Source organism: Peromyscus eremicus, chromosome 3, assembly GCF_949786415.1.
Source record: "Peromyscus eremicus chromosome 3, PerEre_H2_v1, whole genome shotgun sequence".
Lineage (NCBI taxonomy): Eukaryota > Metazoa > Chordata > Mammalia > Rodentia > Cricetidae > Peromyscus > Peromyscus eremicus.
Genome location: NC_081418.1, coordinates 104,765,302 through 104,779,157, shown reverse-complemented (window position 1 = coordinate 104,779,157; position 13,856 = coordinate 104,765,302). Strand labels below are relative to the sequence as shown.

At 43.2% G+C, this 13,856-nt stretch overlaps 1 protein-coding gene across 1 annotated transcript in view; it reads left to right on the top strand.

Moving 5' to 3' along the window:
• Positions 1 to 13,856, top strand: part of Adamts9 (ADAM metallopeptidase with thrombospondin type 1 motif 9) — a 168,628-nt gene that overhangs the window by 45,486 nt on the left and 109,286 nt on the right. The window contains exons 12-16 of the mRNA XM_059258235.1: positions 880 to 1,025; positions 4,537 to 4,718; positions 4,809 to 4,945; positions 6,951 to 7,068; positions 7,311 to 7,406. Of these exons, the coding sequence (XP_059114218.1) occupies positions 880 to 1,025; positions 4,537 to 4,718; positions 4,809 to 4,945; positions 6,951 to 7,068; positions 7,311 to 7,406 (679 nt within the window). The remainder of the gene's footprint in view (positions 1 to 879; positions 1,026 to 4,536; positions 4,719 to 4,808; positions 4,946 to 6,950; positions 7,069 to 7,310; positions 7,407 to 13,856) is intronic.

The following is a 13,856-nucleotide window of genomic DNA, read 5'->3' as shown; positions in this document are numbered from 1 at the left end:
TACCTCACTCCTGCTCCCCCACAGAGACTTCACAACAGCCCAGCTTTACTGCTCCTCTTCGGAGATCTGAGGGAGCCACAGGGATCACCCTCCTGTGGCTGTGGCCACTGCCACTCTTTTTGTCCCCTGACCAGTTGCCTGGGCTTTAGGTCACACACATACAACAGCAGAAAGTTGAAATAAGCTCATCCACTCCCTGTCTTGCTGGGGAGTTTTATTGCATTTTATTATTATCATAATAATAATATTATGATCCAGAGTATAGAGTCTGAAACTATCAGAAAAAAAAAAACTATAACGAAGTGTAGGACTCTGTGATCTGTCCCTTTTCCTTTAGTCTGATCCTAAGTGATTGGGAGTGGGTTTATAAGAATTAAGTAGCTAACTCCCCCTCCCCAGTTTAATCAAAATTGGGGTTTTGAAGTCAAGGGTATTAATAAAGCCTTCGATTTTAGCAAGATTGTAGAGTCTTAAAGCCTTGCTAATAGAGATTCACACTGCAAATTCTCTAATTCATTTTGGCCCCCATCTGCAGTCCATGCCCCATTTCCACTCCTCATTTTTCCAAGTACACAGACTAATTGAGCAGTTTAAAGCTGGCCATTAGGGCTACCCATTTAGTGTGGAGCCAGCCACTCACTGGCCTGTGTTTATCAGAGCAAGCAGTAAATGCAAACACCGTCTAAAATCAATGAGCATGATATTAAAATGCCTGCAGTATCCGTTATTCATAGAAATAGCAAATTTGCAGTGTTCCAAACCAGCACCGGGGGGGGGGGGGGGGGGGACTTAAAAATGTGATGTACTTCTGCAGCCAGCTGGTCCTAGGATGACTCACAGCACCAAGCTCTCCCTCACTGCTCTCCTTATTAAATACAGCACTGCAAGTTTGGATTTTGTGTTCCCAAAGAGATGGAGGCCCCTGCGACTGATGGATCCTGGGGAAGTTGGAGTCACTTTGGAACCTGCTCCAGAACATGCGGAGGAGGCATCAAAACCGCCATCAGAGAGTGCAACCGACCAGAGTAAGTCCCAAAGTCTATCGTTGCCACGTTGCCGTCACTGATGCAGCAGGGTGGAAGCTACTCAAAAGGAATTCTTCAGCTGGGGGCTGAGGAAGAGGGAGCAGTGGCCTTCCAGGTCTGTGAGACCCAGGGTACCCCAACCACCTTAATTCCACAGTATTCTTTTTCTTTCCAGATCTGCTGCTATTCCTTAAATTTATCACACAATTGATAAATCTGTCACACAATTGATACTTTTGCATTGGCTGCTCTTAATGATTGGGCATATCTCATTTCATCCTAGAGTTTGGGATAGCATGTTCAGAGTGAGCAAGTGCATTGCATAAGAAATGAGGACCAGCCGGGCGGTGGTGGTACACACCTTTAATCCCAGCACTCGGGAGGCAGAGCCAGGCGGATCTCTGTGAGTTCGAGGCCAGCCTGGTCTACAAAGTGAGATCCAGGACAGGCACCAAAACTACACAGAGAAACCCTGTCTCAAACAAAAAGAAAAAAAGAAAGAAAGAAATGAGGACCACCTCAAGTATAAATTGGCGCATCAAGCACTAACTAGGGCAAGAAGCTGTGCCATCAGGCCTGTGGGTTCTACTCTTGCTATTTTGTTTGCAAATTTGGCTTTGAGATGCCTGATGGCAGAAACAGGAACCTCTAGAATCAGTTCAGTCTTCAAAATAGGAAAGAGAAACAAACCAGAGCAAAGGCCTAGCTAAGAGAGGCAGACACGTTTTCTTCCTTAGCGATTCTATTCTGTTTTTAAATTAAGAAATAGGTTAAATTTCAAGTTAATGAATTTGTCAATTTGGAAAAATAAAAATTGTGAACTAGATATTTCCCACTCAGGCTCTTACCATAGCAACTGTGTATAAAATCTTACTTTAAAAAGTCAGGACATGGCTGGGCGGTGGTGGCGCACGCCTTTAATCCCAGCACTTGGGAGGCAGAGGCAGGCGGATCTCTGTGAGTTCGAGGCCAGCCTGGTCTCCAAAGCGAGTTCCAGGAAAGGCGCAAAGCTACACAGAGAAACCCTGTCTCGAAAAAACCAAAAAAAAAAAAAAAAAAAAAAAAAAAAAAGTCAGGACATATCTGTTTCACTTTTTTTTTTTAAATTCTGTATGTTATTTTTGTCAGTACAGAGACAACAAAAATATTTAAATGTTTTTACATATTTAGTCCTTTGTACATGCTCATGCACATGTGTCCCACAGCACACATGTGGAGGTCCAAGAGTAACCTGTGGGAGTCTGTTCTTTCCTTACACTAGGGATCCACTTCAGCTTGTCACACGTGGTGGCAAGAACCTTTACCCATCAAGTCTAGTAATTGTCACCTCCCAGTTTTTGGAAGCATTGACTAGGTGAGCTATTTTCAAAATGTTGAGAACTGGTTACTATGGAAGAGCCATTAACTAATGAAGCAATACAGACAGACATCAGTCCCCTAGTGTGCCCCATTAGAAAAGATCATTAAAGGTAGATTAATAAAACTCCCTCTTTTCTTATCTAACTCTTGAGAAGCAATTCTCCCCATTGAGCTATCCGCCTCTTCTGATAACCTGGAAGCATAGAACCAGCCTACCTTCATCATTTCAGGAGAGAATTTTTTGGACTAACCCAAATCTGATTGTACTAATTCATGTAAATAAACAAAGGAGCTGATATATCTGCTCCAGCCAATTTGTAGACAAAAACTTATCTATCTTTAAGAGTAGAGTGCACCTATGACGGTGTTTGTAAAAACTCCTTTGTAACCTTGAGGATATACGCTCCCAAATGTAATCGGCTGGGTTGTGTAACATGTACTTGAAGGAATGACCTAAGCTGGCTGTACAGAGTGATAATTAATCTCCCAACTTCCTGAAGTTCTTTCTACTCCTATTTGGCACAAAGTGTCCTTAAAAAAACTTTTTAGTTGGGAGATGCAACTAATGGTATTTTCAAAGTTGAATTTCCTATAGTTTCAGTATTTGCCTATATGGAAAAAATAGTCATATCCAAACAAATTTTTTAATTATGAGATTAATTTTTCCATTCTAAAAGGTTTATAGCTATAGATTTCCGTATTACATGGTACACACAAATCAGATAGAAACCACATTGTCTAGGAGATGTGTTGTTCAAAAGGGCACATTTACATTCATTAAAGCCATATGTAGAGTTAAGGAGGAAATTATAATCTGCCTTTACACAAAAAAACAAAGTCACAGACTGAGTTTGATATGCAGAATGCTGGGATTAAAGACATGTGTCACTGTACCCAGCTATATGTACTCATTTTTTAAAAAGGAAGAAACCGGAGCAGGGCACAGTAAGGACAGCAAGATTGGAAGCCAGAACCAACTGTACCACCTACAGCCTCCCCCCAACTCCATTATGGTCATAATTGATGTGTTTCCCAGCACCTAAAACCTCTGCCTGAAAAACAAAACAAAATTCATTTCTTACACTTAAGATTATTCTGAAAAAAATTCACTAAAAGAGAACAATTGTGAACTTTCTCTTGGAGCTCCATGGTGTTCTGAGATAGTTGTGTATTCTGAGCTGTTCGGGTATTTGTGGCTGAGTTCTGAGGCCTTCCCTACCCCAGTGATGAATTCGGCCAGCTGTTGATAGCTGGGGGATGTGTTGTGTAATTTATGCTCTGAGTAACATCTGGAAAAGACATGTGCAGAGTTTCACACTGAGAATGAATTTGCACCATGGTGCTTTGCCAGAGTGCACCGTACTTGAGCGACAGTGTTAGGAACCCAGCGTGCTTTCTCCTCCTATGACGTGGGTCGAAGTGTGGACATATGCCATGTGTGTAGTCCTATTTTATAAACCAAATCAAAAGACTAGCTGTGGAAAGAAGATGGGGGAGGACCAAATGAGAGGCAGTGGAAGGGCGTGAGGAGGCCAAGGTGTAGAGGACAGACAGAAAACAACCTTACACCTTCCCTTACAAAACTGATAAAGTTGAAAGGCAGCAATCATTTGGGAAAAGGGGACAAAGGTCAGCTTCACATGTCCAGGCTTTCTGTTTGATAGCTGACACGTTATCTTCAAAGCAGGTTTGCAAAAACTAGGTATGGTGATGCATGCCTATAACCCCAGCATTCTGGAGCTGGAGGCAGGAAGATTAGGAGTTCACGGTCATCCTCAACTCTGTAGGGAGTTGTAGGACAGCCTGGCATACATGAGCTAGTCTCAAAGAAAAAACAACAACAAAATCCAGATGTAACACAGGCATGTCCCATTTCATAGTTGTAAGTGCTGAGGCGAAGTTTGACTGCTTTACTTAAGTTGATACTTACTGGAATCGAAGGCAGAAAGCAAAGCTGGACTCAGAGGAGTTGATGGGAGGAGGTGATGGGAGGCAGAATGCAAACCTGGAATGTGGAGCCATGTCCTTCTCCCTTGGTCATGTGTTATCTCCAAGTTGCTTCCTGAAGACCCAGCCAGTCATAAGTCAAGGGATAAGGAGTAGAGGGATAGGTTCCAATACATTGTATCTGTTGTCTCCATTTTTTTTTCAGACCAAAAAATGGTGGGAAGTACTGTGTAGGGAGGAGAATGAAGTTCAAATCCTGCAACACCGAGCCTTGCCTGAAGCAGAAGCGTGATTTCCGTGAAGAGCAGTGTGCTCACTTTGATGGCAAACACTTTAACATCAATGGGCTGCTGCCCAGCGTCCGCTGGGTCCCTAAGTACAGTGGAAGTAAGTGCAGTGGGGCTGGAGCGTGTGGCTGCCAGGCTGGAGCTCTGTCCAGACATGGAAGTCACATAGCATCATGATCTTCCTCTCTAGTTTTGATGAAGGACCGATGTAAGTTGTTCTGCAGAGTGGCAGGAAACACAGCCTACTACCAGCTCCGAGACAGAGTGATCGATGGAACACCTTGTGGCCAGGACACAAATGATATCTGTGTCCAAGGCCTTTGCCGGGTAAGTCCATGTGATGTTTTCTTTATTGAGCTGTCCCGTTACCTAATTGATTTGTGACTCCTGTAATAGAATGACAGCTACTTCTATCTGGGCACTGGCTCCTAGGCAATGTTTCTCAAAGTGTGGTCCCTGGATACTGTTAGCATCTATTGTCATCAAATGATTCTGATGCATGTTATAACAAAGTTTGAGAACCACTATTCTAGGTTTTTCTTCATGTTTCAGTCTCTATGGAGATCTATGCAAAAGTTCTCCTTGAATATTTATTGTACCAGTTTGTGCACACACACACACACACACACACACACACACACACACACACACACACTTTTACTGTAACTGAGTGCTTAAGGTCAAAACCAAGAGCTTCCTAACAGAAATATTTCTAGGTTGAATTGCTATATTCCAGAACAACAGAAGGAGGAAAAGCCAGCCTCCCTTGGATGTCTCCTTGTCATTTTAACTACAATTGCCTAGCCCAAAACACTCCTCCCATTATTGTTGGAAAGTAAGCTGAGAAACTCCTGGCAATGTGCAAAGAATCTGACAGTGACTTCTCAAGCCCTTAATACTTTCTTTGTTTTCACGAGTTAGAAATCATTGCTAGCTTGGCCAAGCTCTAAGCTGATGAATGTGTTCACTATATGTGGCCCAAAGACCAACTAGAATTACTAGTGGATCGGGTTTGATTGAAGCATCACCTAAGGGGCTACAGAGATTGTTCCATGGTTAAGAACACTAGCTACTCTTGCAGAGGACTTGGGTTGGGTCCCCAGCACCTACAAGGCACTTGACGACTATTTCTAAATCCAGTTCCAGAAGGATCTAAAGTCATCTTCTGACCTTAGGCATGGATGTAGGATATTGGTGAAATTATTAAGACCACTCCACATAGTTAAAAGGGAGGTTTATTTTGTGGAATAACTTACAAGTGAAGGGATAGGTTACAGGGTCTGGGAAAGGTGCAGTCAGTCAGGCGGTGTTCTCTGGAGAACTCTGCTCAGTCTACCTTCAGCATCCAGGGTCCAGGAACCAAGAGAGCCTGAGCGCATCCAGATCTCGGGTCTTCAGCATCCTCTCTCAACCCCACCATGTAGGTGTGACCATTACCAAAGCCTCAATGAGGGTTGGAACTTCCAGGTCAAAGCTGAAATGGCTACCCACTACAGTAGTTCCCATACATACGCAGGCAAAACTTTTACATACATGAAATTAAATAACTATTTAAAAAAGAGGGAGTACCTAGGAGGTTTACCTACCTCTCAGCTTGCACTGACCTGACGGTATGGACTCTCTTGTCATTCCACTCAGTCTCAGTGCATTGAGCTTCTCAAAGAAAGGTGTGCACTAAAGAGCAGAAGAGTGGGGCTCTCTTCTCCTGCAGGCTTGGCAGTTACCAGGCAGTTACCCTCCATGGATTGGCCAGGCCCCCCCCCTCTTCATTGCTTTGCTAAGTAAACAAATTATGGGGGGGAGCGTTGCACAACAAAACAAGCTCCCAATTTCTCCTGATAAATCGGAACACTGCAACACTGGACTTGTTCTAAACATCAGCAGTAGCCCGGAGTGACAAGCAGCTTGTCCCTTAGGATGTGCAGGAGCTCTCTGGTATGGCCCCAGCAACACTATTCTCCTCTAGTTTCCATGGCTAGGCAGTTTTTCTCACTGACTCTGTTTGTTCATAGACCATTACATCTCAAATGTTAATCTGTGCGTGAAGCACCTGGGCAATTGGTTAAAATGCCAGTTCTGATTCGGTAGGGTTGGGTGGCTCTAGAGCTTCAGTATGCCAAACGGCATCAAGGATGCTAGGTTCCTGTGGGTCCAATGACCACATCTTAAATGGCAAACTGTGGACAATTGGCGTTCTCAACCTTTGCAAGTTTTAAAGGGCACAGCTTCCTTGTCGTTTTTTGGATTCACATCACTGAAAGGAATGCACGACTTGCCATTTTATTATCTCCTTAATACTTACCACTTATTTCAATTGTTTTCTTTTAAAAAGCAAGCTGGATGTGATCATATTTTAAACTCAAAAGCCCGGAGAGATAAATGTGGGATTTGTGGTGGTGATAATTCTTCATGCAAAACAGTGGCAGGAACATTTAACACAGTCCATTATGGTAAGAATCTGCTCCTAAGAACCAGGGGGGAAGAAAAGGTTTAAAAATAAATTGTTAACTTCGTAGAATACAGGAAGTATTCATGTGAAGGGTAAAATCAGCCTTGCTATAGTATATTATTAATCTGGCTATAAGACATCTAGTAGAGGTAATTGTCTTTCTTTGTTGTTTGCCTTTTAGTCTGTCCTTAGAGATTGTGAAATGTTCAGCAGAATACTGATTTTCTGCTAACTTCTCGGCAGGTTACAATACTGTCGTCCGAATTCCAGCTGGAGCTACCAGCCTTGATGTGCGGCAGCACAGCTTCTCAGGGAAGTCCGAGGATGACAACTACTTAGGTAAGAGCCTTGTCCCTGACATTTCCATGAAGTCCGAATTCTGAGTCTCTTCCTGGAGCAGCAGGTACTCACTCCTTCCTTCCTCTGGTGCACGTGACAAGCTTCCTTCTATCAAAGAAGATGATCTTAAATTCATTGTCTTATTTCTTCTCCTGAACAGCGCCTCAGAATATTGACTCAAGGGTTATATCATTACCATGTTCAGCAGCAAGGGATTTGCTCCAGATCTTACACTCTCTGAGTTTAGCATCGAGTCATGGGTCTCATGGAGCACTTTAAAAAACGTCTGTCTGGGTAACTGACTTGCAAATGTTTTCTTAGAGGCATTATTTGACTTAATTTTTATGTTATCAGCTCTAACCAGGAGCAGACTCCTCATAGGCCTATTCAAGATTTTATTATGCCTAGTACATATCTCCATTTCTTCCTTCCAAAAGAGTCTATAATGGCATGCATTTTTTTAAGCCATTGTTACAAAAATCAGCCTACTCTGCTACAGTGCAGGCTCTTCAATTTTTCCCTCTAAAATGAATTCCTATTTATTCTTTATATCTAACCACGCAATTATTTTATATCTTTGCTTATACTTAACCACATAAGTAGTTCATATATATTTCTCATTTTTAAACCACATCACACCAAAGACCTCTATTGATTTTTAGCAGCCTCCCAAACCAAACCGACTTCAACTTATTGTTCTTCAAATCACCTTAAGTGATTATGAAATTTGCCCACTTCCTTGTGAAGGAAGGATGTAGGCAAGAGAGGAATGCCTGAAAGGGAATTGGCAGGTCACCTTGTACAACTAGGCTGCTCCTGCCTCGAAGTTTGGCCATAGCTGGTACTTGGCTCTAGAAGAAATCAAGGCCATCTTGCTGAGTAGTCATTGTTTAAAAAAAGAAATCAATTTACTGTTTCATTCTAATGTGCTGGCAGGAATTCTATTTATCCATCAGAATGCAGCCTATAGAGGTCTAATCCAAGCATTTGGTCATGCTGTGCCAGTTAATGAATATCTGTTGAATCAAATGAGAAGCTACATCTGTATTTTGAAAGGTCTGCATAAACTCATGCATTCATAGCCAGGCATGCTAGTCATGCTAACTTACATGTGACTCTGCTAAAGCATTTTCTGCCATGTCACCATGTCTCCCTGCATTCACTTGTTTATTGTATGCCAGCATTACTTGCAACACAATAAACCAAACAGACCAGAATCACAAATCCCTGTCTTCTTGAAGCCTTCTTTTCATGGGCAAGAAAGACAATAAACAGTTACTTAATCAACATGGTCTGTTCTGGAAGAAGATGCTAGATGATACTAGAAATCCATGCAGCACAGAGAGTGGATTCCAAGGGTAAGGTGGAGTTGAAACCTTTATAGAGACAGACCATTAAAGAAAGTCATTCTAGGAAGAGGGAGACTTTTTAAAGTCTCTCTCTCTCTCTCTCTCTCTCTCTCTCTCTCTCTCTCTCTCTCTCTGTGTGTGTGTGTGTGTGTGCGTGCGTGTGTGTGTGTGTGTGTGTGTGTGTGTGTGTGTAGGTGGGGGTAGGGTGCATGTGTGTGGCCACACACAGAAGATCATATCACCTACCCTGCTCTATCACTTTTATTGCTCTTATCAAGACTCTCACTGAATTCACGGCTAGGCTGAGGGCCAGCAAGGAACCTTAGTGATCCTCCTGTGTTTGCTTACCATGTCGCCCTGGGCTTAGAAGCCTGTATAGCCACCCTCATCTTCTTACTTGGGTGCTGGGGGTTTGTATTCAGGTCCTTAATGCTTGGGCAGCCTGTGCTCTGACTCATTAAACCACTTCCCAGCCCCTCTTTGCAAAGTCTTTGAAGTAGGACTGTGGGAAGAACAGAAGGAGGTCCCTGTGCCTGTTGCTGAATGCAAATGGAGACTCTTAGCGCTAAATGGAATTAGGATGAGATCATGTTGAACCATGTGACTATCTGAAGGACTTGGTTGTAAGTTCTGAGAGGCACAGAAAGCTGTTGGTTTTGAGCTGATGATGATGTACATTTTCAAAAAAAACACTTGGGCTATTATGTTGAGCATCATTGGTAGAACAGCAATACTGGTTAGGAAGTTATAATAAGAATCCAAGAGAAGTTTAGTGTAGAGGTACCAACTCTTAACCTAGCACAGAGGAGACTAAAGAAGGATGATGATGAATTCGAGGTTATTCTGGGCCACACAGAGAAACTTTGTCTCAAAAATTAAAAAGGAGGCCGGGCGGTGGTGGCGCACGCCTTTAATCCCAGCACTCGGGAGGCAGAGCCAGGCGGATCTCTGTGAGTTTAAGGCCAGCCTAGGCTACCAAGTGAGTTCCAGGAAAGGTGCAAAGCTACACAGAGAAACCAAAAAAAAAAAAAATTAAAAAGGAAAAATAAAGAATAAAAAGAAAGGTTCTCTAGTGAGGAATGCTGATGGCTTGGCCTCAGTGAGGAGCATGACGATGATGGTGAGTGGTAAGGGTCAGTCTCTCTTTTGAATTTGGAGCTATCTTGATCTGTTGATAGATTGGGTGTGCCATAGGAGGGAAAAAGAAGGACCAGGGACTGTTAGCCTTGGATTCGGTCCCTTGCATCCCATGAACAGAACGTGACAGCAGGTACCTGTAATCCCAGGACTCAGGAGGTACGGTCAGGAGGATCAGAAGTTCAAGATCACTTCAAATACATAGTGAGTTTAAGGCTAGCCTGAGCTACATGAGACCCACAAAAGGAAGGAAGGAAGAAAGGTAGGAAAAAAGGAAAGAAGGAAGAAAGGAACGAAGGAAGGAAGAGATGAAGGGAGAGAAAGAAAAGGGAGAAGAGGGAGTAGGCAATGATGAAAGCTGTCTTAGAGTCAAAAGGAGTCAAACACTCTCAGGTTTGGACCTAAGCAATGGGAAGGAGGCAGTTGCCACCACAGAGATAAGACTTGTTACTTATTCATCCACACAATCCCAGTAGTTTAAGGTCAGGGTTGTTGCCTGCATGTTTAGCTCCTGCTACAATGTGCACATGAGAAGCCTGAGTGAACATTTGCTGGATTGCTGAACAGCCATTGCTAGTTCTTCATGGAAAACAGAATTCTCTTGAAGATAAAGGCTCATCTTCTTCCAAAGACTATAAAGCCTAACTTGTAACTAATTATAAACAGCCGCATCTGCTTTTTAACACCAAGTATTAAATTGAGTGGTAGCTTTACAAGAAAATGAACAGGACTGAGTTGTAGCTCAGTTATGAGCCATGTGTTTACAATTAAACCTTTACTGGGCCCTAGGTTCATCAATACGCGCGCGCGCGCGCGCGCGCGCACACACACACACACACACACACACACACACACACACACACACGGATTAAAATAAGATAATTAACAGGCTTTTGGAAACCACCTTCAAGTTATACTTTTGGGGAATCCCCCATTTCTCATTCTACAACTGCTCAAAGTATGTCAGGCATTTTTCTCCATATACTTGGTGAGAAATTTGAGCATGCAGTAGTTTGTAGGCTCTGAGTTCGTCCTAATTAAGCATCATAGCATGAAGTGTCCCTTATAAATTAATTTCTTGGGAGCCAAAGGGCCATGTTGAATCATTCTGTTCTTCCATTCCAAAGGAAAAGCAAGGGTTGGTTTTCCTCTATTTTCCCTGGGGAAATAGCCTCTATCCAGGTAGTGGCCTTGGTTCTGTTCAGCTTAATCAGTACCTGTCAGGTGTCTGAACTCAGGCAGTCTCCTGACAATGTTCTCTTCTTTACTGGACTTTTCTTAATCCCCTTGTGAGAGAATGAAAACAAAATTAAAGAAGATTCATCCAGGGATGGGCAGTCTGGGGAAGTCACTGCTTGTCCCACAACAGCCTATCCGAAAGCTAATGAGCAGTGTGCAAGCATTGATTGCAAATCACAGCCCATCGAGTGTGAAAACAGACCTCGGAGCCCAAACCTCACAATGGTTCTTTACAAGGTTAGGGAGGATCTGACGTCACCCAGTGGGGGTGTGTGCATATTTGTATTTGGCTTGAAGCAAGGTGCTACTAGCAGAGCACTTTAGATACTTTACAGCCCACCACCCTGCATTTTGCTGAGTCTAGTCACTGCTCTTCTATTGTTAAACAACCTTCATCCCTATCCCTGATAACTGTGTAAAGATTGGTCAAGTCTCACACTCTTCCTGTGTGTTTTGGAGAGGAAGACTTTTCCAGTGGAACTTCTGTAGCAACCTCATTCTGATGGGTGTGACAGGAGGGACAGAAACCCAGGAAATTAGCTTCCCTAATCTCATTAGCAGGAAGTGGGGCAAGCATCTCTAGGTTTGGGGAAACGATTTGTTTCCCGAGGTACTGAAGCAGAAAGTCTGCCAGTCAAAGGTCACCTTCCCCAGGGATCCCTCTTGTCGGGTTAAAACCATGTTGTACTGTCTCTGCCACGTTCCTACCTCTTCAGGAGAAAGTGTAACCATGTCTGTGAGACTTCCTTGCCTCTGGGATGCTTAGCCCTGAATTAACGCTGGTGGAGGGAAATCACACATCCTTGCAGTATAAAAGAAAGCCAGAGTTTCATTTCATTGACATCTTTACAGAACTCTATGGGCAAACCATTGGTGGGGACAAATCATGAGAAGGGTTTTACAGCATTTGAGCTCTTGTCTCACTGTCCTCACAACTGGGATAAGAAACATGCACTGAAGAGGGACTTTCCCCCAGTTCTGCAGAGGCATGAGAGGCAACCTAAAGCCATGGGAAGAGACTGGGGATTCACACAGAAGAGACCATGTTCTTTTCAACAAAACCAGATTGCTGCTCAATTTATAAGTCTGGCATGTAGCATTTCATTCCCCCTTTTGGGCTAGCTAGTGTGTGACTTAACTTGAAAGAACTAGGTGGTGGTGTTGACAGCCCATCACGCTATCCAGTGTAAGTGACCTGCTTTGGAAACAGCCTGAGGTGCCAAGGGAACAACCTCGTTTATTCTTTTACCCATTGAAACTACCGTATCTAACGTGGCTGACAGGTCCTCCACTGCAGGAGCTAAGGGTGAGGTTCACACCAGCCAGAGAATGATCGTCCATGTGGAAGTGTTCTATCCTCCTTTCTGGGGATGGGGGGGTCGGCTTCAATCACTCCTTCATTCTTTTAACGCCAGCTTTCACTAGCCTACTAAGGGTTGGGATCTTGAGGTTTATAGAGGTAAGCTGTGAAATGGTTTTAATGGTACTGAAAGGTTCATGCAGTTTAGCAGTCAGGCCAAGTTGTTAAAGAGCTGTAGCCTACGCAGACCTTGGTTCTATCTGTAAACGAGAGAATGAATGAATGAGGGAATTTGTCTACTGGACAAATGTTTGCTGACTCTCTTCTTGGACGATGTTAGTGTCTCACAAGTTGTGGAGGCAGAGGTCCCATGATTAGAAGCTGTCTGGCCTTGGTCAATTAATTTAGTGATTTGTAATTCATACTTTTCTCATTCGTACATTCACATGTACAGATGTGTAATGTGTATAACGTAGGTGTGATAAGTAGTAGAGTGCAAATTCCAAATTGAGCAGTGGAGCAGCTGGATCGTGGAAACGGGACCCAGGTCTACAAGGCAGGCTTAAAACGACCCAGGTCTACAAGGCAGGCTTAAAACGAGACCAAAGGTGTGTGGTCCATGCTAAAGAGAAATGGTGTCACTGAAATTTTAAAATCACATGTTTTTTAACATTTTATTTATTTAATTGAAGTGACATGCATGTGCCTCTGCATGTGTGTATCGAGATCAGAGGACAACTTGAGGGAGTAGGTTCTCTCCACTCATGTGGGTCCTGGGGATTGAACCTAGTTTATCAAGCTTGGCAGCAGGTGTCTTTACCTACTGAGTCATTATGCTACCCCTCACTGAGGTGTTTGCCTTTAAAAAATTAATCTAAAAATGTGAAAATACATTTCTTCTATCTTATATCTAACCAAATTATGTTTTAATTCCAATCATGCCACCGCTGTTGCAATGGAAAGTAAAGGGATCCATCTTCCAGTATTTTCACATAAGCTGTCCAGCTGAATCATGTGGCAGAAAAGTAACGTGTTCTTAGGATTCCGTTCAATGGCAAACTCTGAAATGCAGCCATTTTAGAGGGAATTTCTGGTTCTGCCAGGCATGTTGGTTCCTTCTTTGAATCCTAGCACTCAGGAGGTAGAGGGTGGAGGAAGGCTGCAAGTTTGGAGCCAGAGTGATAAACAGAGTGAGTTTAGCCCAACTCGGGCTACAAAGGGAGACCTCATTTCAAACAAAAAATTCTGGAACTTCTCATTTTTCCAGTAGCTTCTCCCTACCCTCTAAAAAGTAAGATATTCCTTCTGGGACTGCTGTCTCCTACCCCTGGTAGCATATGTGTGTGTCAGATCTTAAGATCTCAGCCTTCGTCTCTAATCCTGCAACTATAGATATTGTGTAAGTAACTTCAGACTGAAGAGGAC